Source organism: Salvelinus fontinalis, chromosome 14 (assembly GCF_029448725.1).
Source record: "Salvelinus fontinalis isolate EN_2023a chromosome 14, ASM2944872v1, whole genome shotgun sequence".
NCBI lineage: Eukaryota > Metazoa > Chordata > Actinopteri > Salmoniformes > Salmonidae > Salvelinus > Salvelinus fontinalis.
The window spans coordinates 26,066,424-26,092,989 of NC_074678.1; the positions used below are offsets into that span (position 1 = coordinate 26,066,424).

A 26,566-nucleotide genomic window follows, 5' to 3' on the forward strand; every position below is an offset into this window, starting at 1 on the left:
CTTGATGTTCGTGGCAACCCTGTCACTCAGATTGCCAACATCCAATATGAGTTGTCCAAGCTACTGCCCTAAGTCACTGACCTCCTGATCTGATTGGGCAAACGGCAGGGCACATTCTGAGTTTCCCTTAGACACAGATCTAGGATAAGCTTATCCTACCCCCAAATCCTAACCATAACTATTCTTAACGGAAAACTGACATTCGATCAGTGTCTAGGGGCATTCCCGACATACCCCCTATTCCCGACATACTACCATCAGCAGAATATGTTTGTGTGTCTGTTTGTGGGCATGCATGTATGTGAGAAGCAAAGGGGTGTTTTTTAAGTGTTTTGTATCTCTTTTCCACCATTTATTCCGCTTGTGTGGGGAGATGGATTCACAGTGACCCCCACTATTGTGTAAGTTAACAATTTGGGTAAATATACATATACTGGCACAATCCACAACTGTTAAAGTTAAGTGAAAAAACAGAGTGTGTGGTTATTCTATGTAGGGTTGAATTCTAGTGACACGCTGTATTCATTCTGAGTCATTAGGAAATTCTGGCAATGATTGCCTATAAGTCTGCGTTTCATCTCCATGGTACGTGAACCTGGGTCCTAAGAGTCATTCCACTAAATCTATTAATTCATGATAAATACTTACCCTCACTGATGACATACATAAATCAATTTATTTTACATTTCTACAAAATAATTTGAGATGAATGTTGAGATATGTGAGCATCAAGTTATGAGATATCCCACTATCATGTGGTAAGGGCTGTGTTTGAGATAAAACATCTATTCTGTTTAAACTCAAAGAGACCCATAGGGAGCTTACATCACAAATGTATGTCTCAGATATGTTCAACTTTTACATGTACAGTATGTATCCACATGAATTATCTCAGAATGCACAGCCAGACCTAACTGTTTTACAATATAAAATACAACATGTCTTAACAATGTCTTAACTCATTTTCAAACTGCAGTGGCTACATATCATGTCTTAAATGACTGCTCAGTGTTTGAAGTGTAGCATTCATCTGTGTTTGGATGGATTTGTTTGAACTTAAACAGAGGCAACTTTCAACTTGGGGTCACAAGATTTATGGAAAATTCAACTCTGAGGGGCTCACATGGAAGTGAGCGTGACATCACAAGTGAATATCCGAGATGTGTTTGGGGGGTGTCAAATTTGGAACCATTTGTCTTGACTGGTGTTCAGACAGCACAGTGGTAGAGAGACATGTTGCATAGAAGCCTGCCTGATTAAATGACTGCATTCATGTGAACAGTCTCATGACATATCCCCTGTGTGTATAAGATGCCGTTTCCTCCCTTTATCCTCTTTTTATCATTGTCATCTGGTTGTCTGGAGTTTTCACTGTTTCCTTCTGTGTTGAAATGTGTGTAGCCATTCACTTTGGTGTCAGGCTTGCTTAAAGTATCAAATTTTGTATTACTTTTAGAAAGTAAAAAGGGAAAGTCCTCAGTGGGCTAAGAGTTTAGTTTGAAGGTTCGACACAAGTTAGGCTATTCGTGGTTTAGATTTTGACATTGACAAGATAGTTTGACATGTGCACACACAATGCTACAGTCAGCAACTAAGCCCACGAACTGACGAAATAATGTCAAACACGCGCCACTGCACTGATTCTATTATGGGAAATGGGACGGGCCAATTTGGGGAAAGTGCCCAGACTGACTGACTTCATACTGTATCAATGGACTAGGGGAGGAGAATGAGAAGGCGAGGAAGGTGTTTCTGCTGTCTGTCTCATAATCTTGAGTTTAAAAGTTCTCTCAAAGAGGATACTAAGTAGTTCAACACAATCTGTGAAGAAGAGAGGACGCGCACAGCATACCACGGCAATATTATTTTGTGCATGCGCACGGGACTGTTCAGTCAGCGGCTGCCAGTGGTGATTCAATAACCACTAACCCGTAGGAGAACACATAGGTTGCAAAGTAAGTGAATATCTGTAAATGTCTGACAGTTAAAATCATGATTCATGAATTCAATTAATTCTCATCCAGATAGCCTGCTGTTTTTAAACTTAGTGGTGTTTGACACATTGTGAAAAACAATTCACTCTGTCTCTGTTCACACCGTGAGTCACAGATCATCTCATCCAGTTTGAGAAAAAGGATGGGAGATGAAACCATGTCTTTGGTCGGGGTTCACCTGTGATTGGCTGCTGGCAAAGTAACATACACCTTGAACTAATTTGTTTTTGTGACCTGCCTTATTTAATTGCTATTTTTAATTGCTCGTTTTCTGCAGTATTATGTCAGAAAGGTAATAACAAAGAAACAAATAATTCAAAAATAAAATGTTATTGGTCGTGCACAGATTTTGCAGATGTTATCGCAGGTGCAGTGAAATGCTTATGTTTCTAGCTCCAACAGTGCAGTAATACCTAACAATACAAAACAATACACACAAATCCCCAAAATAAAGAAATTAAGAAAGTTCAGAACAAGCAATAGCAAAGTCTGGAATATAAATATATATGTATATATACAGTATATATAGCACTTGTAGGCAAGAGTTCACTCACATGCATACACCTCACCAGCCTACAATACTTGACTTACAGTATGACTATCTCATCCTCTCTCTTCAGTCCCACCCTCATCATATAAATACATACATCTACCATATAAATACATACATCTACTACACTAGACACTACTGCACATCTACCACCTACTGTAGCTGTATCCAAGCCTGAGGGCAAACCCTATCAACAGTGACTGCTGTACAGTACTGTATGTAATCAAGTCTACCAGGTGAGAGTTCATGCTTCAACGGTCCACTCCTTTCTTTGTATCAGTCAAAGTCTAGCCATGCCTAACCAACAGACTTCTGAAACATGCTTACAGCCACAGGCAAAACATTCACTCCTGGCAGATTATATGGTGAGCATATTCTTTCAGCTCTGGATAAGTGAAAATGATTCCTCAATTACATTGGGGTGTGGTTGCTGGCCCTCTCTTGTTTCACAAAATGTCATAAAAAATTATTTAGCTGCAGTGACTCAAGCTCTGAGGTATACTCCTCCACACTTAGCGGCAATTCATTAATTGTACATTTTCCGTCTGTCCACTGTATGTAATAATATTGTACTTACAAGCTAGATACAACACAGAGCAGGTCTACTGGACATGGCTAAAAGCCAAGCTGGACATTCACCCATTCTCAAATGGAACACATTCCCATTCCGTACAATCCTGCCCTCAACCCGTTCATATTTTTGGCACTGGGGCAGGTGGTGTACTTCTTACCCTATCATTGTGTATATGTATGAGCATGTGTCCGTATGTCTTTAATGGTTTGTGTGTGTGTGTACATATTATGTGTTTGAATGTACAGTATGTGTACACATCCATGTGCATACTGCTTGTGTCAGGATTCAAGTTATTGTTGCAGTAGTTAGATATTTCCATTTTTAGTTAGATTTCCTATATCCCACTTTTCCACTTATTCACACATCTCAGCAGTTGCTCAATTTCTATTATGAATTCAAAATCAGTGTAATGTTTTCTCACTCTCCCTTTCCCAGTTGTTTTTCAGTCTGAGGGCAGAGATGTTAAGTGTATTAGTAATGAAGAAGAAGCATTCTTTTCTTTCTCTGTCTATAATTTATCTTCCATTTCTCCACTCTTTTCTTTGATTCTCCTCATTGGCACGTACGTAAGGAATGAGCCTGCTCTCTTCCAGTGTTACCTCATTGAGACTGTGATCTGTCACTATGTAGCAACAGTTAGTGAGAGGCAAGAATGCAGACAGAGTGTGGGAAAGACTTTCAGAGGGACTAAAGAAATGACTGGATAGGGCTCTACAAAGAGGATTATGAAAAAGTTGGATAAGAATGAAAGAGTTGGATGAAGGAGCAATAGGATAGAAAAACAACATACACACATGATAAGGAGATGCTAGTTAGCTTGCATGCACTCATGAGAGCACAACATTTGATTTGTGATGCAAATTGACCAATTATAATGACATATGTTCAAAAGTTATCGGATGGATATGGATTGATGATAGAGTAGTAAGCACAAGCAAAATGACAACAATACATGCTCCTCTTTTTTTAAATTCTCAGGATGCCTGTGGAAACGCTGTCAGTCAGACACTCTCTGTCTAATGTGGGTAGGTTCCCATCAGTCACATTGGGATGGGGGCAGGATGTGCCAGAGAAGGAGGAACCAGAGGAGGAGAACACAGAGGAGGGGGCGTGTCGACAATGGTTACGTAAGATCTGTCCTTGCTGCTGTCAAAGACTGAGCGATGATGATGACATCACAGATACGGTCGTGACCGGGATCCCGGATGTCGACAACAATGCAGGGATGAATGCCGACAAGCCAGTCACTGGTGGAAGTGAGCTCGAAGGTAATTTACTCTTTTAAAACTATTATTATTACTACGCTAGACGTTGTGGCATTTGTGACAAAATGGTTGACTTTAAAATGGCCTTCCTTTCTTATATCCCTTTTCTCAGAGCTGTTGTTGACAGTGCGGTCCATAGACCTGATGAAAACCAAGACGGGTCTGAACCGCCTGGAGCATCACACAGACCGTTACTACGGTGATGACCTCATCATCCGCAGGGGGAATACCTTCATGATGTGGCTTGACCTCTCACGACCTTACTACCCCAACACAGACAGACTCCACCTGGAGCTTAAGACAGGTCAGTGAGATATTCTGCAGAATCATGATAGGCTACTATGACTCAATGGCCTCACCGTCCCCCTTCTGGGAATCCCTAGGGCTAATAAGTGCACATGATAACAGCAAGCCCTTTATAACCAATCATGCGAACTCTGAGAGTAACTTTAAGTGGTTGTGTGTTTACGGGTATGAGCGTGTGTGCTTCTTTGTGTGTGCTTGTGTCTCTGAAGCCTGTGCCTCCACTATGTTTTGGTGGTTATCGCCATGGTAACTGATTCATCCATGTCGTTGGTGGCAAGTCTCCAGTGTTTTAGAGGAGAATATCTCACAGTCCTGCTCAAATCCCCTTTCCACTGAGGACTATATCCTACCATAAACAGCTTTAATAACCACCAACCAGCTCACCAACTCAATTCACAATGCCCTTTCAGCTTCTTGATTGTAAACTTTATCTTAGAGTATGAGTGTGTACTATACTGTATGAGGAGATGTGTCTTAAGCTTGCTGGGTGGTAGCAAGTGTATTAATAGACAAGCAGCAAATCACCATCTATGCCATGCTGGTATTTATAGAACAGCAACATGCAGGACAGATACTGTATGGAGCTTTAGAATGAGTGTACTGTGGGTGGACTGTAGGTGTGTTTGAGGAAGATATAGTTTCTCTACTTGTTTTATCAAGCACACCCTATTGTGGTAGGACTGCACCCAGCTAGCACATTTGGTTCCTTGGAAGTTTTGGGAACAAACCGTATGTTTTTGGTTTCACATTGGTTGTGGGAACAAAGCCATACGTTTCCTGACTGGTAAAATTGCATGTTTTTTAAACATTCTGAGAACAAAAGTGAAAGTCTTGCCTGTCCTGGGAATGTTTATTTTAATAGGTTGCAGGGAGGTTTTACTCTGGTTCCTTGAAAGTTTTCTATAAGGGCACAAGGCCAGACCCAGACACTGGAGGCAGATGGTCTGAGTCTTTGATATTTATTATATTCCAAAAGGGTAGGCAAGAGAATGGTCGTGGACAGGCAAAAGGTAAAAACCAGTTCAGAGTCCAGGAGGTACAGTGTGGCTCCAGGTCAGGGCAGGCAGGCGGGTACAGAGTCAAGAAACAGGCAAGGGTCAATACCGGGAGGACTGGAAAAGGAAAATAGCAGGAGCACGAGAAAAACACGCTGGTTGACTTGAACAGACGAGACAAAGTGGCACAGAGAGACAGGAAACACAGGGATAAGTAAACCCCCCCCAGGGCGCATACCTGGCTGACCGGGGTGTTGGCAGTGAAAATTGCTAATGAGGGCCGGGTCCAGGATGTCTTTAGCAGGAACCCAGCACCTCTCTTCCGGGGCCATAACCCTCCCAGTCAACCAGGTACTGGAAACCCCTGCCCCGTGGTCGAACCCTCAGGGGCGTCTCACTGTATACGCTGGCCGGCCATCGATGACACGGGGGGTGGGATGGGCCTAGAACAGAAGACAGAGGACTGTGAGACAAGGGGTTAATCCTGGACACATGAAAAGTAGGGTGAACACAGAGGGTACGGGGCAACAGCAGTGGGACTAATGACTCTAGAAATGGGGAAAGGACCAATGAAATGGGCGGGGGAGGTTTTCGGGATTCTACCCGGAGGGGTCGGTCCCGAGTGGACAACCATACCCTCTGCCTGACCCGATAGCGAGGAGCCAGAGTCCGGTGGCAGTCCGTTTGTGAACGATACCTGGAAGTGGTCTTCAGAAGAGCCGCCAAGCTCTGTTCCAGGTAAGCCGACAGTGGCGGACAAACTTCTGAACTGAAGGTATGTTGACCTCAACTTCTTGCTCTGGGAAGAGCGAGGGCTGATACCCCCATGGAGCATTCGAAGGGAGAGAGTCCAGTAGCCAAGCAGGGGAGAGTGTTCCTGGCATATTCCACCAGGACCAGTTACTGACTCCAGGTTGTGGAGTTACTGGCAACAAGACACCAGAGTGCCGTCTCCATATCTTGATTGGCCCGCTCCGACTGGCCGTTAGATTGGGGAGGAAACCCAGATGACAGGCTGGCTGACGACCCGATAAGAGTGCAGAATGCCTTCCAGATTGGGGACGAGACCTGAGGACCCCGGTCCGAGACAATGTCAACCGGGAATCCATGGATTCGGAAGATGTGCTGCACCATAAGCTGGGCTGTCTTCTTGGCTGAAGGTAACTTCGTCAGAAGGATGAAATGGGCGGCCTTGGAGAATCTGTCAACCACCGTGAGGATGGTGGTGTTTCCATCTGACGGAGGAAGCCCAGTGACAAAATCCAGGGAAATATGGGACCAGGGGCGATGAGGGACAGGGAGTGGCTGTAGGAGGCCAGATGGAGCTTGCCACAGAGTCTTGCTTTGCGCTCACACCATGCATGCGGTGAAGAAGGTCGAGACGTCAGGAACCATGGTGGCCCACCAGAAGCATTGATGAAGGAAAGCCAGAATTCGACGAGTGCCAGGATGACAGGTAAGCCTGGAAGAGTGAGCCCATTCCAGGACCTGAGGCCAGACTGAATCATGAACAAACAGACGGTTATCCCCCCCCCCCCCCCCCCCCCCCCCCCCCCCAGGGGCTGCCTTGCGGACCAGAGCCTCATTTCCCCAAACAGAAGCTGCCAAACCAGAGGCAGGGGGGATGGTCTCAGATTCAGAGGGAGTGGCAGTGGAACTGTACAGACGGGATAGAGCATCCGGCTTCACGTTTTTTGACCCTGGGCAGTAGAAGTTCGTGAAATTGAACCTGGTAAATAACAGAGCCCAATGAGTTTGCCTTGGGTTGAGGCGCTTGGCAGTGCGGAGGTATTCTAAATTTTTATGATCTGTCCTTACTGGAAATGGATGTTCCGACCCCTTCCAGCCAGTGTCTCCATCCCTCCAGAGCCATCTTAACTGCTAGAAGTTCCCGATTCCCAATGTCATAATTCCTCTCCGAAGAGTTGAGACATGAAGGCACAGGGATGAAGCTTTTGGTCCTGGACGGATCGCTGGGAAACAACGGCCCCTACTCCCACATCGGAAGCATCAACCCCCACCACAAACTGACGAGTTGGGTCTGGATGGATGAGGATGGGAGAAGTAGTAAATCGCTGCTTTAGATCTCCAAAAGCCTTGTCTGCTGCTGGAGACCATGTCAACGGTACCTTGGGAGAGGCGAGTGTAGAGAGGGGAGCCGCCAGATTGCTGTAGCCTCGAATGAAACGGCGGTAGAAATTTGCAAAACCCAGAAACCGTTGGTGCTTTACCCTGGACGTGGGCTAGGGCCAATCCAGCACTGCTCTCACCTTCTCTGGATCCAGCTGTACATTCCCCTCAACAATAATGTATCCCAGAAAGGAGATAGTGGAGAGGTGGAACTCGCACTTCTCAGCCTTTACAAACAACTGATTCTCCAAGAGGCGCTGAAGGACCTGTCGAACATGGAGAATGTGTTCCTGGGCAAAACCAGAGAAAACCAGGATGTTGTCGAGGTAGACAAAAACAAAACGATTCAATGTCCCGGAGTACATCGTTGACCAGAGCCTGGAAGACAGCAGGCACGTTGGTGATTCCAAACGGCATAACCAGGTACTCAGTGTCCACTGGCATTGTTGAAAGCTGTCTTCCAGTCGTCTCCTTCGCGTATCCGCACAAGGTAGTAGGCATTCCGAAGGTCCAGTTTGGAAAAGATAGTAGCCCCCTGGAGAAGTTTGAAAGCTGAGGAGAGGAGTGGAAGAGGGTACCGATTTTTAATCTTAATATCATTGAGGCCCCGGTAATCAATACATGGACGCAGGGTCTTGTCCTTCTTCCCCACAAAGAAGAATCTTGTGCCGGCAGAAGGGCGAATGCTCCCAACAGCCAGTGAGTCCTCGATGTACTCCTCCATGGCCTTGGTCTTAGGACCGGGCAGGGAATATAGCCGGCCTCGAGGCGGTGTGGTGCCCGGAAGGAGGTCAATAGCACAATCGTAAGGATGATGTTGAAGGGAGGTAGCACAACCCTTGCTGAGAACCTCCAGGAGGTCATGATACTCTGCATACTCTGCATCCATGAAACTCTCATCTGCCCAGAGTCAATAAGCCCCGGAGAGACTTAGACTGGTCTCTGCACAGCAAGCTCACATAAAAAGGAGTTTGGGTAATGGGACTTAGAGGATTCCCAGTCAGACTCACAAGAGTGCTTGTACCTACTAAGGCTTCAGGTCTCTTAACTGGGCAGGTGACTATGTAATGCCCTACAGCTCCACAATACAGACATCAATTGGAGATTAGCCGGTGAGAACGTTCCCTAGGCGATAACCCAGCCCTTCCTAGTTGCATAGGTTCTGGTGTATCAGGCTCACCCATCATCAAGGATTCTCGGGTGGCTTCGGATCCTCTCTGAAAAATAGCCTTCGGGACTCCTGGATTCCTTCGAAGATGAGCGAGCCACTGCAAATGAATGAGTGTGACACAGGCCAGACCTCGCACTCCTGCGTTCCCTTAGCCATCCATCAATTCTAATGGTGAGGGCAATGAGGGAATCGAGGGTCACCGGTAATTCCAGAGCAGCTAGCTTAGCCCTTATCACCTCAGATAGTCCGTGAAGGAAGGTATCGAAAAGTGACTCTGGATTCCAGGCACTCTCAGCAGCAACAGCGTAGTCTGCTACACTAATGGAGTCTTGATGTAATTCAAGTAGTTTTCGGGCCTCCTATCTCCCGGATACCGGAGAATCAAACACCTTCCTCACCTCTGCCATGAAATTCTCCAGATGACGACAAATGGCGGATTGTTGCTCCCAAACTGCCGTAGCCCAGGAGAGCGCCTTCCCGACATTAGCGTAATAATATACGATATCTTTGATCGGTCTGAAGGAAACGAAGATGGCTGTAGCTCAAAAATAAGGGAGCAGTGAGAAAGAAAACCCTGGCAGGTACCAGGATCCCCAGAGTATCACTCCGGAGGATGTAAGCGGGGTTCTCGGGGAGCCGGGGTAGGCTGTACAAACTCACCACTCATAGGGAAAAAGTTACTGGATGGTTGGGGGTTGTCAGAGGTGGCAGGCTGCCTATGAGCTAACTTCCTGATTTGCTCCATAATAGCCTTAAACCCTTGGTTGTGGCGTTCCGTCAGGGAACGAAGCCCTTCCAGAAGGTCCAGTAGTAGCTCTTCATGTCTCCCAATGGTGGCTCCCTTTAGGGAGACAGCATGGCAGAGCTGGCCCAGGTCTGCTGGGTCTGTCATGGCCAGTTCATAATATAAGGGCACAAGGCCAGACCCAGATGCAGACACAGGAGGCAGATGGTTTGAGTCTTTGATATTTATTATATTCCAAAAGGGTAGGCAAGAGAATGGTCGTGGACAGGCAAAAGGTCAAAACCAGTTCAAAGTCCAGGAGGTACAGTGTGGCAGGCAGGCTCGAGGTCAGGGCAGGCAGGCGGGTACAGAGTCCAGAAACAGGCAAGGGTCAAAACTGGGAGGACTAGCAAAATAGATTAGAAAAAGCAGGATCACAGGGAAAATCACGCTGGTTGACTTGAACAGACAAGACGAAGTGGCACAGAGAGACAGGAAACACAGGGATAAATACACCAGGGAAAATAAGCAACACCTGCAGGGGGTAGAGACAATCACAAGGACAGATAAAACAGACCAGGACGTGACTGTAACGCTCGTCTGTTGAAGAAGGAGTGGACCAAAGCGCAGCGTGGTAAGTGTTCATGATTTATTCTCAAAAAACACTTGAACAAAATAACAAAGAGCAAAACGACAAAGAACAGTTCTGTCAGGTGCAGAAACACAAAACAGAAAATAACTACCCACAAAACACAGGTGGGAAAAGGCTACCTAAGTATGGTTCCCAATCAGAGACAACGATAGACAGCTGTCCCTGATTGAGAACCACACCCAGCCAAAACAAAGAAATACAAAACATAGAAAAATGAACATAGAATGCCCACCCAAATCACACCCTGACCAAACCAAAATAGAGAAATAAAAAGCTCTCTAAGGTCAGGGCGTGACAGTAACAGTTTTCCTGTTTTTTTTATTAACGCTTTGAGAATGGAGATGATAGGTTATTTGGAGGTTTTTGAAGAACTTCCTTAAAACTTTCACTGAATGTTTAAATAAGACTGCTATATTATTTTGGGTTATCTTTTATGAAATCCAAGCACAGATAGGACACATGGAAATGTATTTCTTTAGGCATTAATCATGCAAACACACAAAAAAATTGTGACATAGGATCAATGAGATTTGAACATTTAAGAGATAAGAGAACTACAAGTTATCACATTGTATAGCATGTCATTGTATAGCTTACCACCTTCACCTATGAAACTTTCCTTCACTGCGTTTTCAAACCCAAAGACTATTTAGATGTTCCACTTTTTGTTATGTTTCAGCCTTATTCTAAAATGGATTACATTGGTTTTTTCTCTCATCAATCTCGTAGCCAGTTACTATTGCAGTTCTGTGGGTGTAACATTTATTGACAATTTATATACCTTCTGGAAACATACCTTGTTTTATAAGGAGGATGGAATCCACCCAAATCATTTGGGTACCTGGATCCTTTCACAGCATTATAAGGCTGCGTTGAGACAATGACTTATCAATAACCCAAGTCTGTCTTATTTAATCCCTACCATTGTGTCGCTAAGTTGTCATAATGCTTCAGCAAATGTACATTATCCCAGGGGCATTGGAAGACACAATGTAAGTAACCTAATTTATGTCCCACTTACTGCCCTGAAGGCCTCTGCTGATCCTACAGCTATTGTATGCAGTAATCATATGCTTATGAACCAGAGTTATACAGTTAGCACTGAGGAGGTGTGCCCTAGCAGGAAGTCCAATGCGTGCAGCTCACCCTACACTAACATAAATAACCAGAGGATGTCTACCTCTGCTGAGCTTCCCAGTAAAGCAAGAAAAACAATCAAGCATCCCAGACAAGGGTTAAAAATAGCCCACGTTAACATATGTATCTTAAGAAACAAGGTTCATGAAATCAATCATTTGCTAGTAAGATGCCATTCATATTCTGACAATCTCTGAAACTTACTTAGATAATACAATGGTAGCAAGCTCTTTTTTTTACGTGATATCCAATTGGTAGTTACAGTCTTGTCCCATTGCTACAACTCCCCTACGGACTCGGGAGAGGCAAAGGTGCCAAGCCACACTGCTTCTTGACACGCTGCTTGCTTAACCCGGAAGCCAGCCACACCAATGTGGCGGAGGAAACGCCGTACAACTGGTGTCCAAAGTCAACGTGCATGCGCCCGGCCCACCCCAAGGAGTCACTAGAGCTCGATGGAACAAGGACATCCCGGCCAGCCAAGCTCTCTCCTAACCCTGATGATGCTGGCCAATTGTATCAAAAGCGCCTCATCGGTCTCCCGGTCACGGCCGATTGGGACACAGCCTGGGATCGAACCCGGGTCTGTAGTGACACCTCTAGCACTGCGATGCAATGCCTTAGACCTCTGCGCCACTTGAAAGGCCCATGGTTATAAGATCTACAGAAAAGACAGAAATCCAAAAGGTGGAAGTGTGGCTGTTTATATTCAGAACCACATTTCTGTAAACTTAGAGAGGATCTCATGGTAAATACTGTTGAATAAATATGGCTACAGGTTCATCTGCTTCACCTAAAGCCCATTCTGGTGGGAAGCTGCTATAGACCACCAACAGTCAGTATCTGGATAACGTGTGAAATGCTCGATAATATATGTGATATCAATAGAGAGGTATATTTTATGGGTGATTTAAATATTGATAGATTTTTATCAGGCTGCCCACTCAAGAGAAAGCTTCAAACTGTAGCTAGTGCCTGCAATCTGGTTCAGGTTATCAATCAACCTACCACGGTAGTTACAAACAGCACAGGAATTAAATCAAGATGTATTGATCAAATCTTTACTAATGCTGCATAAATTTGTTTGGAAGCAGTATCCAAATCAATCGAATGTAGCGATCACAATATACTAGCCATATCTAGGAAAACCAAAGTTCCAAAGGCTGTGCCTAATATAGTGTATAAGAGGTCATACAATACGTTTTGTAGTGAGTACTATGTTGTTGATGTAAAGAATATTTGTTGACACATTTATGAAATTGCTTATCACAGTTACTAATAAGCATGCACCCATTAATAAAATGTCTGTAAAACTGTTGAATCCCCGTGGATTGATGAGGAATTGAAAAATGGTATGGTTGAGAAGGATGAGGCAAAATAAATGGCAAATAGGTCTGGCTGTACAACCGATTGGCAAATGTACTGCAAATTGAGAAATCATGTGACTAAACTGAATAAAACGAAGAAACTACACTATGAAACAATGACGTAAACAATGATAGTAAAATGCTTTGGCCAAAAAGGTGTCAGAATGGTGGGTGTAGCTGGTGCATGCAGTCAGGCGCAGGAGACCAGAGAATTGGGAGCAATTAAACTTTACTCAGAATAATGGATGGTGCAAGGTAAAACAATACACTTGCAAACACAAAACACAAACCTCAACTTTTACGCACGGGTAAGAAACAGCACCCATCGAAATAACCAGTCACCAACATTACCGAACATGACATAAAACAATCCCGCACAACACCATGGGGGAAACAGAGGGTTAAATACATGAACAATAATTAGGGGAATGAAAAACAGGTGTGTAGAAACAAAGACAAAACAAGTGGAAAATTAAAAGTGGATTGGCGATTGCTAGTAGACTGACGACGCCGAGCCCCGCCCAAACAAGGAGAGGAACCGACTTCGACTGAAGTCTTGACAAAAGGCAAACTCCACGCCATCATTCATTGAATCAGATGTCTCATTCATCACAAAACACACCGCTACTGCCAACTACTTTAATTATTTTTTTAATTGGCAAGATTAGCAAACTTAGGCATGACATGCCAGCAACAAACACTGGCATTACACAAGCAATTGTCACAAGGATGACGCTGGAGAGGCGAAGCAGGTACGGGGAGTCAAACATTTAATAGGGAACGGACATAGAACGAGACAGGAACAGCGTCAGCACACGGGTAACAGACAAATTACAATTAATGCAGCAGTGGGGAACAGAACTTGGGAACAGAACTTGGGAACTGACAAATATAGGGGAGGTAATAAACAGGTGATTGAGTGAGTCCAGTTGAGTCCAATATCGCTGATGCGCGTGACGAGGGAAGGCAGGTGTGCGTAGATGGTGGCAGGAGTGCGTAATGCAGGGCAGCCTGGCGCCCTCGAGCGCCAGGGGGGAAAGAGTGGGAATGTGACAGTAGTACCCCACCACCCCTAGTGGCGCCACCCGGCGTCCCACCTGGGCGAACTGGCCGAGACATGAGCGCTGGGCAAGCCGGCTGGGGGTAAACTCCCCACGAACCGGCAGGGGCGTAGGAGCCTGGCGAGCCGGCTGATGCAAGGACTCCTGACGATCCCAGCTGAGGCGAGGGAGCCCGATGATCCGGGGGAGCATGACGTGGGATGGAAACCTGCCGAGTCAACCTAGGCAAGGAAACCTCTCGAACAAGCCAGGGCGTGGAAGCCCGACAAGCTGGCTTAGGCACCCCCGGTTCCATCGGCGGCGGAATCCACCCCGACGTCATCAACAAAACCAAAAGAAATTCTGGGCCGGCTGGGCGAACAAGACCTGACGATCTGGCTGAGGCCCGACGTGGGATGGGCGCCTTCCGAGCCAACCTGGGCAAGGAAACCTCTCGAGCCAGTTAGGGCGTGGAAGCCCGACGAGCTGGCTAAGCACCCCCGGTTCCATCGGCGACGACCCAGGACCAACGTCATCACCAACCGGAACGCCAGTACTCCCCAATGCTTTATGTGTTGGCTGCTGCATTCTGTCACAAGGATGACGCTGGAGATGCGAATCAGATATGGGGAGTCAAACATTTAATAGGGAACGAGACAGGAACAGCGTCAGCACACGGGTAACACAGACACATTACAATTAATGCAGCAGTGAGGAACAGAGCTGGGGAACTGACAAATATAGGGGAGGTAATAAAACAGGTGATTGAGTGTCCAGGTGAGTCCAATATCGCTGATGCGCGTGACCAGGGAAGGCAGGTGTGCGTAAATGATGGTGGCAGGAGTGCGTAGTGCAGGGCAGCCTGGTGCCCTCGAGCGCCAGGGGGTAAGAGCGGGAGCAGGCGTGACAGCAAGTATAACTGATCAAATGATGAAAGCATTGCAATTTTGCAATTTGCAATTTTGGGTAAGAGGTGAAAAAGTATTGTTGTCTATTAACAATGACAAGCCACCGAGGTCTGTCAACTTGGATGGAAAATTACTGAAGATAATAGCGGAAGATATTACCACTCCTATTTGCCATATCTTCAATTTAGCCCACTAGAAAGTGTGTGCCCTGTAGGCCTGGAGGGAAGCGAAAGTTATTCCCTTACTTAAGAATAGTAAAGCCCCCTTTACTGGCTCAAATAACTGACCAATCAGCCTGTTACCAACCTTTAGTAAACTTTTGGATAAAATTGTTTCACTAGATACAATGCTATTTTATAGTAAAAAAAAATGGACAATAGACTTTCAGCACGCTTATAGGGAAGGACATTGAACAAGCACAGCACTTACACAAATGACTGATGATTGACAGAGAAATTGATGAAAAAAAGATTGTGGGCGCTGTTTTGTTATTATTGTTATTATTTTTATATTATTGATCATAGTCTTTTGCTGGAAAAATGTATGTGTTATGGCTTTACACCCCCTGCTATATTGTGGATAAAGAGTTACCTGCCTAACAGACCACAGAGGGTGTTCTTTAATGGAAGCCTTTCCAACAAAATCCAGGTAGAATCAGACATTTCCAGGGCAGCTGTCTAGACCCCTTACTTTTTTCAATCTTTACTAACGACATGCTACTGGCTTTGAGTAAAGCCAGTGTTTCCATGTATGCGCATGACTCAACACTATACACGTCAGCTACCACAGCGACTGAAAGGATTGCAACACTTAACAAAGAGCTGCAGTTAATTTCAGAATGGATGGCAAGGAATAAGTTAGTCCTAAATATAAAAAAAACAAAGCATTGTATTTGGGACAAATCATTCACTAAACCCTAAATCTCAACTACATTTTTTTATGAATAATGTGGAAATTGAGCAAGTTGATGTGACTAAACTGCTTGGATTAACCCTGGATTGCAAACTGTCATGGTCAAAATACATTGATACAACAGTAGCTAAGATGGGGAGAAGTCTGTCCATAATAAAGCGCAGCTCTGCATTCGTAACAGCATTCGTACCTGGTCTATTGTTCAGTCCTGTGGTCAGGTGCCACAAAGAGGGACTTAGGAGAATTGCAATTGGCTCAGAACAGGGTAGCACAGCTGGCACTTGGATTTACACAGAGAGCTAACAATAATAATAATCATGTCAATCTCTCCTGGCTCAAAATTGAGGAGAGATTGACTTCATTTACTACTTGTATTTGTGAGAGGTATTGACATGTTGAATGCACAGAGCTGTCTGTTTGAACAACTGGCACACAGTTTGGACACCCATGTATACCCCACAAGACATGCCACCAGAGGTATCTCACAGTCCCCAAGTCCAGAACAGACTATGGGAGGTGCACAGTACTACATAGAGCCATGACTACATGGAACTCTATTCCACGTCAAGTAACTCATGCAAGCAGTAAAAATTTGATTTAAAAATATACCTTTACGGAACAGCAGAGACTGTGAAGGCACAGACACATGCATACAAACACACAATAACATATGTACAATACACACACGTACACATAGATTTTGTGTTGTAGATATGTGGCTGTAGAGTATGGGCCTGACGGCACACACTTAATATGTTGTGAAATCTATTGTGAATGTATAACTGCCTTAATTTTGCTGCACCCCATGAAGAGTAGCTGCTGCCTAATGGTGATCCGTAACAAATAGAAATACCCCATAATGAAAAAACTGTTTTTTAGACAACTGAAATATTACATTTAAATAAGTATTCCGACGCTTTACTCAATACTTTGTTGAAGCACCTTTGGCAGCGATTACAGCCTCGAGTCTTCTTGGGTATGACACTACAAGCTTGGCACACCTATATTTGGGGAGTTTCTACCATTCTTCTCTGCAGATCCTCTCAAGCTCTGTCAGGTTGGATGGGAAGTGTCACTGTACAGCTATTTTCAGGTCTCTCCAGAGATGTTCGATCGGGTTCAAGTCCGAGCTTGGAAGGTTCTCCCATCTCCACAGAAAAACTCTTGGGCTCTGTCAGAGTGACCATCGGGTTCTTGGCTTGGTTTTTGCTCTGACATGTACTGCCAACTGTGGGACCTTATATAGACAAGTGTGTGCCTACCCAAATCATGTCCAATCAATTGAATATACCACAGGTGGAGTCCAATCAACTTGTAGAAACATCTCAAGGATGTCCAATGGAAACAGGATGAACCTGAGCTCAATTTCGAGTCTCATAGCAAAGGGTCTGAATACTTATGTACATTATAATTTTTTTATAAATTTGCCAACATTTCTAAAAACCGATTTTCACTTTGTCATTATGGGGTATTGTATGTAGATTGATGAGGCTAAAAAACGATGTAATCAATTTTATAACAAGGCTGTAAGAAAAATTGTGGAAAAAGTCAAGGAGTCTGAATACTTTCCAAATGCACTGTACAAAGCTGTTCGTTTCAGTCTACTCCTGGGGTGTCTAAATCATTCCATGGAGTTCCTAGTTCAGGGTTTCCTAAACTCGGTCCTGAGGATCCCAAAGGGTGCACGTTTTGGTTTTGGCCCTAGCTGTCACGGCCGTTGAAAGAAGTGGACCAAGGTGTAGCATGGTCAGCGTGCATTTTCCTTTTTATTTAAAATGTAGCCAACAAAACAACAAACGAAAGAAACAACCGTGAAGCTTACAAGGGCATAGTGCCACAAACAAAGTTAACTACCCACAACGAAAGGAGGGAAAAAGGGATACCTAAGTATGGTTCCCAATCAGAGACAACGATAGACAGCTGTCCCTGATTGAGAACCATACCCGGCCAAAACATAGAAACACAAAATCATAGAAAACAAAACATAGAATGCCCACCCCAAATCACACCCTGACCAAACCAAATAGAGACATAAAAAGGCTGTCTACGGTCAGGGCGTGACACTAGCACTACACAGCTGATTCAAATAATCAACTAGTCATCAAGATTTGATTCTTTTTAATCAGCTATGTAGTGCTGGGGCCAAAACCAAAATGTGCACAACTTGGGGTCCCCAGGACCGAGTTTGGGAAACGCTGGCCTAGTGTCTGCTGGTTTTTGGGTTTTCCTTTCAATTAGGACCTAGACAACCAGGTGGGGGGACCCCATTTCAAGAAAACATGCACTCATTAAGATCAGGTGTGGCCAATTAGTGGGCGTGGCCAACACACCTGAACACACTTAACATGATAGAGGATAGAGAGAGTTTTGTTGATGCTGAGAACAAAATGTATGTTTTAAAATAACAGAAGTTTTGGTTGTAATGCAACAAAATAGGAAAAACGGCAAGGGGGATGAATACTTTTGCAAGGCACTGTAGAACTCCTTTGTGAGGGAATACATTGATGGTGTTTATAACTAAGTACAGGAAATGAGCCAACGTGTGTCTGTGAAAAGTTTTATTACGATATGCAACTCTTGTTTTTGGCAGCTTTGCCCAAAAGAAATTCATGATAGCAACAAGTGACAGCAACTTCATGTAATTTTTTGCAAAAAGTGATAAATTCAGTTAAAATAGGAGTAAGAGATATTGCACCACATTTTGTTCTTATCCCACTGAGTAATATGTCTGTGTGTTTATGGGACAGGATCCCTGCCTACAGTGGCAAAGGGCACCCATGTCATCATCCCATTGGTTGAGGAGCTGGAGGATAACCGTTGGGAGGCCAAGATCGTGAAATGGGACGGCAACAGGATCAAGCTGTCTGTTAACTCCCAGCCCACTGCCATGATTGGCCGATACCAGCTCACTGTGGCAACGCAAAGCCCGAAGGGCAAGGCCACATCTACACATGACCCAGGGAATGACATCCGCATGCTGTTTAACCCTTGGTGTGAAGGTAAGTGAGTGAGTGAGTGAGTGAGTGAGTGAGTGAGTGAGTGAGTGAGTGAGTGAGTGAGTGAGAGAGAGAGAGTTGGAGAGAGAGAGAGAGAGTTGGGGAGAGAGAGAGAGAGAGAGAGAGAGAGAGAGAGAGAGAGAGAGAGAGAGAGAGAGAGAGAGAGAGAGAGAGAGAGAGATTAAATTAGTTAATACTTCTTATGGCTGCAGGGACAGTATTGAGTAGCTTGGATGAAAAGGTGCCCAGAGTAAACGGCCTGCTCCTCAGTCCCAGTTGCTAATATATGCATATTATTATTAGTATTGGATAGAAAACACTCTGAAGTTTCTAAAACTATTTGAATGATGTCTGTGAGTATAACAGAACTCATATGGCAGGCAAAAAACTGAGAAATAAATCCAACCAGGAAGTGGGAAATCTGAGCTTTGTATGTTTTCAACTCATCACCTATCGAATACGCAGTGGGATATGGGTCAGTTTGCACTTCCTACGGCTTCCACTAGATGTCAACAGTCTTTAGAACCTTGTCTGATGCTTCTACTGTGAAGTGGGGCCGAATGAGAGGGGAATGAGTAAGGTCTGCCATGACCTGAACATGCACTGACCATGGGCGTTCATGTGAGAGCGAGCTCTGTTCCATCGCATTTCTGAAGACAATGGAATTCTCCGGTTGGAACATTATTGAAGATTTATGTTAAAAACATCCTAAAGATTGATTCAATGCATCGTTTGACATGTTTCTACTGACTGTTACGGAACTTTTTGACATTTCGTCTGCTTTTAGTGAACGCGCTTCGTGACTTTGGATTTGTTTACCAAACGCGCTAACAAAAGTAGCTATTAGGACATAAATGATGGACATTACAGAACAAAACCAATATTTCCTGTGGAAGTGGGAGTCCTGGGAGTGCATTCCGACGAAGTTCAGCAAAGGTAAGTGAAGATTTATAATGCTATTTATGACTTTTGTTGACTCCACAATTTGGCGGGTAACTGTATGGCTTGCTTTTGTGGCTGAACGCTGTTCTCAGATTATTGAATATTGTGCTTTTGCCATAAAGCTTTTTTGAAATCTGACACAGCGGTTGCATTAAGAACAAGTGTATCTTTAATTCTATGTAAAACATGTATCTTTCATCAAAGTTTATGATGAGTATTTCTGTTATTTGATGTGGCTCTGCAATTTCTCCGCAACTTAATCGAACAAAACATATATGTATTGTGTAGCATGAAGTCCTATGAGTGTCATCTGATGAAGATAATCAAAGGTTAGTGATTCAATTTATCTCTATTTCTGCTTTTTGTGACTCCTGTCTTTGGCTGGAAAAATGGCTGTGTTTTTCTGTGATTTTGCGGTGACCTAACATAATCGTTTGTGGTGCTTTCGCTGTAAAGCCTTTTTGAAATTGGACACTTTGGTGGGATTAGCAAGAAGTGTATCTTTTAAAATGGTGTGAAATACTTGTATGCTTGAGGAATTTTAATGATGAGATTTCTGTTGTTTGAATTTGGCACCCTGCACTTTCACTGGCTGTTGTCATATCGATCCCGTTAACGGGATTGCAGCCCTAAGAAATGAATACAAAGAGAGCTTATCCCTGTTCTCAGCCCACTGACTTAAAAATAATACTCACACCCAACATAATAGATCTCTGGGTGGTATCATGAAACATAATCTAACCGGTCAGGTAAGCCATATATTTATGTAATGAAGGAAATTTGTGTCATTCAGAAGATCTAGTCTTACACCCTTCTGTAAACTCAGAGACTCTCCATAGTCCACTCCACCCTCATTTCAGGCTGATGACATGACATGATGGAATTGTTTTATTTTTGAATAACTGAATCTGACCGTTCTCTCTCTCTTCATCAGATGACACAGTGTACATGGACGATGAGGATGAGAAGAATGAGTATGTCCTGAATGACGTCGGCAGGCTTTACTATGGCACAGAGAACCAGATTGGTGCAAGAACATGGAACTATGGACAGGTGAAGGAACATGAAGATTGTCAGTCAGGTGATGGGAAAATGTGGCCTGAGTAGGTCAGACCCAACTAACTTATTTCTATCATTGTCAATGCTTCTCTCTCTCCTTCCATCTCTACCTCTCTATTTCTCAGTTTGATGAGGGGATCCTGGATGCCTGTCTGTATGTTTTGGAGAAGAGTATAACCCCCCCCTCAGGCTGGGGAGACCCTGTCAATGTAGTTCGAGTCATTTCAGCCATGGTGAGTTCTCCTCGCAAACACAATGTGTCTTAAAAACCTCACTATTACCACTAACATCACTTCTAAGTCCAATCAATGTCCAACCAAACTGGCACCTCATTATTCCAACTATCAACTGAATCCAATGTGAACCCGTAATCTCCTTCATGCCAGATCAACTCCCCAGATGATTGTGGGGTCGTGGAGGGTAATTGGTCAGGGAAGTATGTGGGAGGGACTTCCCCTACAGCCTGGAGTGGCAGTGTGGACATCCTGAAGAAGTACCATAAGGACGGAGGCATACCAGTCAGATATGGCCAGTGTTGGGTCTTCTCTGGGGTCACCACCACAGGTTAGTTATTGTATGTGTGTGTTTGTACATGATCAAATCAAATGACTTTTATGAGAGGGTGCTAGGTTGATATGCATTGACCCCTATCCTCTCACCATCCTATCTCTTTCAGTGTTGAGGTGTTTGGGCATTCCCTCCCGTTGTGTGTCCAACTTCAACTCTGCCCATGACACAGATGTCTCCCTGACAACAGACGTGTACTTCAATGAGAATTTGGAGTCTATAGATCACCTCAACACTGACTCCATCTGGTTAGTAGAATACAGTCACACTCTGACACATAATATCTCATTCAGTGTATCATCTTAGTCATGTCATCACACACCATTCTTACAATATGGATTTACTAGATTCCATCTAAATTATAACCCATCCCTCCATCATTTCTGTCTTTAGGAACTTCCACGTGTGGAACGACTGTTGGATGGCTCGTCCAGACTTGCCACCAGGTCATGGTGGCTGGCAGGCGGTAGACTCCACCCCCCAGGAGACCAGCCAGGGCATCTTCCGCTGCGGCCCTGCCTCCATCACCGCCATCCGCAACGGACAAGTGTTCCTCAAACATGACTCACCCTTCATCTTTGCCGAGGTCAGTCTAGTCTAGTGTCTTCCTCTTTCTTCCTTTGCCTTTGCTGAGATGTCATTATCATACCTCTCTCTGCTTGACCTCAGCTTTCCATGCTAGCAGGGTACGTTTCACAAATAATCTTCTGTCTATCTCAGATGCACAGTGATGACCTCACATGCCCCTGTCAGTCTCAGATGTTCTCCATCTCGACCATCTCTACCTCTCTCTTCCTGCTGTACCTGTCCTGTAGGTGAACAGTGATAAGATATACTGGCAGAGGAACCTGGATGGCACCTTCACCCAGATCCACAGTGAGAAGAATGCAGTGGGCCACTGTATCAGCACCAAGACTGTGGGCTCAGACGAACGCAACGATATCACACACCTTTACAAGCACCCAGAAGGTAGCTTCACATAGCTGTGCAAACACTGACATGCATTACATATCATTGTTTTATTACACATGTATACAAGCAGACTCCTGTACAAGGCAAGCACCCAGAAAGTAAAATGCATTAATTCCCACTTTATTGTCATTCTATCAGGCACAGAAGAGGAACGCATTGCTGTGGAGACTGCCAGTCGCTATGGTTCCAAACCAGATACCTACACCTCTCCAATCGCTGAGGATATATCAATAGAGGTGACCATGGATGGGGAGGGGCCACGCATGGGGGGAGATGCAGAACTGAACATTGTCATGCGAAATGCTAGTTCTCTACCACGCACTATCAACCTCCACAGCCAGGTGGCAGTCATGTACTACACTGGCGTGCTCAAGGCCACCGTCAAGAAGGACGAAACGCCTGTGGAGCTGCTAGCCAATGAAGGTGAGCCAATGAATATCTTGTATTACACATCAGTAACGTTCATTCAGACAGTGTTATTCATTGCATGCCCAGGTTTTTCTGATCCCTAGTCCTGTCCTCCTCTCCTAACAGTGAAGACCCTGGAGTGGATCCTTAAGTACCAGCACTATCAGGACCAGCTAGTGGACCAGGCTGCTCTGATGCTGACCCTCTCAGGCCGGGTCACTGAGACACAGCAGGTCCTTGCCACTCAGTTCAGCTTCCGCCTCCGCACCCCTGACCTCATCATTAAGGTCAGACAAAACTAAACAGACTGAATGAATCATATCTACAGCATTTTTCTTTCTGTATATACACTGCTCAAAAAAATAAAGGGAACACTTAAACAACACAATGTAACTCCAAGTCAATCACACTTCTGTGAAATCAAACTGTATATTTCACATGCTGTTGTGCAAATGGAATAGACAAAAGGTGGAAATTATAGGCAATTAGCAAGACACCCCCAAAAAAGGAGTGATTCTGCAGGTGGTGATCACAGACCACTTCTCAGTTCCTATGCTTCCTGGCTGATGTTTTGGTCACTTTTGAATGCTGGTGGTGCTCTCACTCTAGTGGTAGCATGAGACGGAGTCTACAACCCACACAAGTGGCTCAGGTAGTGCAGTTCATCCAGGATGGCACATCAATGCGAGCTGTGGCAAAAATATTTGCTGTGTCTGTCAGCGTAGTGTCCAGAGCATGGAGGCGCTACCAGGAGACAGGCCAGTACATCAGGAGACGTGGAGGAGGCCGTAGGAGGGCAACAACCCAGCAGCAGGACCGCTACCTCCGCCTTTGTTCAAGGAGGTGCACTGCCAGCGCCCTGCAAAATGACCTCCAGCAGGCCACAAATGTGCATGTGTCAGCATATGGTCTCACAAGGGGTCTGAGGATCTCATCTCGGTACCTAATGGCAGTAAGGCTACCTCTGGCGAGGACATGGAGGGCTGTGCGGCCCCACAAAGAAATGCCACCCCACACCATGACTGACCCATCGCCAAACCGGTCATGCTGGAGGATGTTGCAGGCAGCAGAATGTTCTCCACGGCGTCTCCAGACTCTGTCACGTCTGTCACATGTGCTCATGTGCTCAGTGTGAACCTGCTTTCATCTGTGAAGAGCACAGGGCGCCAGTGGCGAATTTGCCAATCTTGGTGTTCTCTGGCAAATGCCAAACGTCCTGCACGGTGTTGGGCTGTAAGCACAACCCCCACCTGTGGACGTCGGGCCCTCATACCACCCTCATGGAGTCTGTTTCTGACCGTTTGAGCAGACACATGCACATTTGTGGCCTGCTGGAGGTCATTTTGCAGGGCTCTGGCAGTGCACCTCCTTGCACAAAGGCGGAGGTAGCGGTCCTGCTGCTGGGTTGTTGCCCTCCTACGGCCTCCTCCACGTCTCCTGATGTACTGGCCTGTCTCCTGGTAGCGCCTCCATGCTCTGGACACTACGCTGACAGACACAGCAAACCTTTTTGCCACAGCTCGCATTGATGTGCCATCCTGGATGAACTGCACTACCTGAGCCACTTGTGTGGGTTGTAGACTCCGTCTCATGCTACCACTAGAGTGAGAGCACCGCCAGCATTCAAAAGTGACCAAAACATCAGCCAGGAAGCATAGGAACTGAGAAGTGGTCTGTGGTCACCACCTGCAGAATCACTCCTTTTTTGGGGGTGTCTTGCTAATTGCCTATAATTTCCACCTTTTGTCTATTCCCTTTGCACAACAGCATGTGAAATTTATTGTCAATCAGTGTTGCTTCCTAAGTGGACAGTTTGATTTCACAGAAGTGTGATTGACTTGGAGTTACATTGTGTTGTTTAAGTGTTCCCTTCATTTTTTTGAGCAGTGTATATTCTGTCTTTCTCTGTGTCTGATATTGTCTACTGATAATATGATTCAGAGATGTTCTGTAGTGGTAACAGTTTCCAATACTTTTCCCTCCTAGCCGGCAGGGGAGGCTGTGGTGGGGAAAAAGATGGCGGCTAAGATTTTCTTCACTAACCCTCTGCCACGCACACTGAAGGGAGTGGTGTTCCATGTGGAGGGGCTGGGCCTGCAGAGTGTTCGACAGATCGCTGTTGGGTGAGAAACAATTATAATTCTGTTCATTATCTGCAGCTTCATCTAAGCACAGCTTTAGTCCTTATGACTCTGAAGGTGCACTATGTGTGACGTATGCTGTCACTGTTCTTTTATGTTCTGAACAAGCACAGGTCTGAGTGTCTCTCTCATCTCCTCTCTCAGTGACGTGGCCAGTCGCTCCTCTGTGACTCTGACGGAACACTTTGTTCCTACTCTGCCTGGATCCAGGAAACTGGTGGCTTCTCTGGACTGTAAGCAGCTCACACAAGTCCACGGTGTCGCCAACATTGACGTCAAGGAGAAATGAGCCTTTGGACACCATAGACCCCTTTTGGTCTGCTTTACAATTGAGGCATAATCACTGTGAATGACAGAAGACGTTATCACCCTCTCCTCTTCCATACCAGAGCACTGATGATGCTGTTGAGTTCATTATGATGTTTGAAAGTACAGTATAAGTTTGAGACACAGGAAAACCAAACACCATGCACAACAAACCTTTTCAATCATTATATGTTTCCACTTGAGGATTCCTGTCCCTTATATTGTAACATTTTTACATCCCTTCCACTCAATATCAGATTGGACCTGTATAATGTGCCTTGGAAAGTGCCTAAGCATATGATTGCAGTCTTTACAAGATTGGTATTATAACTTGTATAATTGCATGACATTTCAAAATGTATCTTACCTACTGAACAGAGCACAAGCTACAGTATATGACACATGGGAACAATAATGTTTGTTTAGTATGCTGTACAGTAAAGCAAAAATACTGTGTACATAGAGTGGTTTGTTATGTTGCCAGAGCATTGTATATCTATGACACAATCCGCTTTTTCTCAGATATTATTTTCTAACACTTATTAGAAGGGGTATGTGTTACCTTACACTGTACATTTGAATAATGCTATGGTGTTATTAACTTGTAAAACATTGTTGATTTTAAGAGATCAGTTCTTTTAAACATACAGGTAACTGTCAAAGTAAAGGAAACACTTGAGTAAATGAGGAATACATTGTATATTGAAAGCAGGTGCTTCCACACAGGTGTGGTTCCTGAGTAATTGACATCCCATTATGCTTAGGGTCATGTATAAAAATTCTGGGCAGGCCAAGTTGCCCATTATTTTGCTACCATGGTTATGCCCCCATCCACAGGGCACAAGTGGGCACAATGGTTTGATGAGCATGAAAATTATGTAAACCATATGCTATCGCCGTCTCAGTGACCAGATCTCACCCCAACACTTATGGGAGATTCTGGAGCAGTGCTTGAGAGCGTTCTCCACCACCATCAATAAAACACCGAATTATGGAATTTCTTGTTAAAGAATGGTGTCGCATCCCTCCGATAGAGTTCCAGACACTTGTAGAATCTATGCCAACGCACATTGAAGCTGTTCTGACAGCTCGTGGTGGCCCAACATCCCATTAAAACCCTTTATGTTGGCGTTTCCTTTATTTTGGCAGTGTAAATGTCTAAAAGCAATTCTATGTGAAATTGATGAACATGACCGTATTTGAAGTCAAGTTAAAGATGCTCCAGCCCAGGTTTTGTAGTAATATCAGCTAGCTTTTCTAAATGGCAGCTTTGGTGCTTAACAAAATGAACAACCCTGAAGTGTCACAAACTGATGAAATGGCAGCTACATCACAAACAGTAGAGTCTGCAACTGCTTTAACTGTTTGAAAACAGAAAATATATTGTATTTGTGATATTTACGTTTTTATACTGTATTATACCATGTAAGTAAATGATTTCACTTCAATA

The 26,566-nt window shown here is 44.7% G+C and overlaps 1 protein-coding gene across 1 annotated transcript; it reads left to right on the top strand.

Moving 5' to 3' along the window:
• The first annotated feature begins 1,687 nt into the window (after positions 1–1,687).
• On the top strand, positions 1,688–26,566 carry LOC129810526 (protein-glutamine gamma-glutamyltransferase K-like). Its single transcript, XM_055861079.1, has 14 exons — positions 1,688–1,955; positions 4,097–4,386; positions 4,496–4,687; positions 18,473–18,724; positions 20,598–20,716; positions 20,848–20,955; positions 21,109–21,286; positions 21,399–21,537; positions 21,683–21,875; positions 22,105–22,258; positions 22,400–22,684; positions 22,796–22,956; positions 24,656–24,792; positions 24,955–26,566. Exons 2-14 carry the CDS (start codon positions 4,098–4,100, stop codon positions 25,097–25,099), a joined length of 2,352 nt encoding a protein of 783 aa, XP_055717054.1. The 5' UTR covers positions 1,688–1,955; position 4,097; the 3' UTR covers positions 25,100–26,566.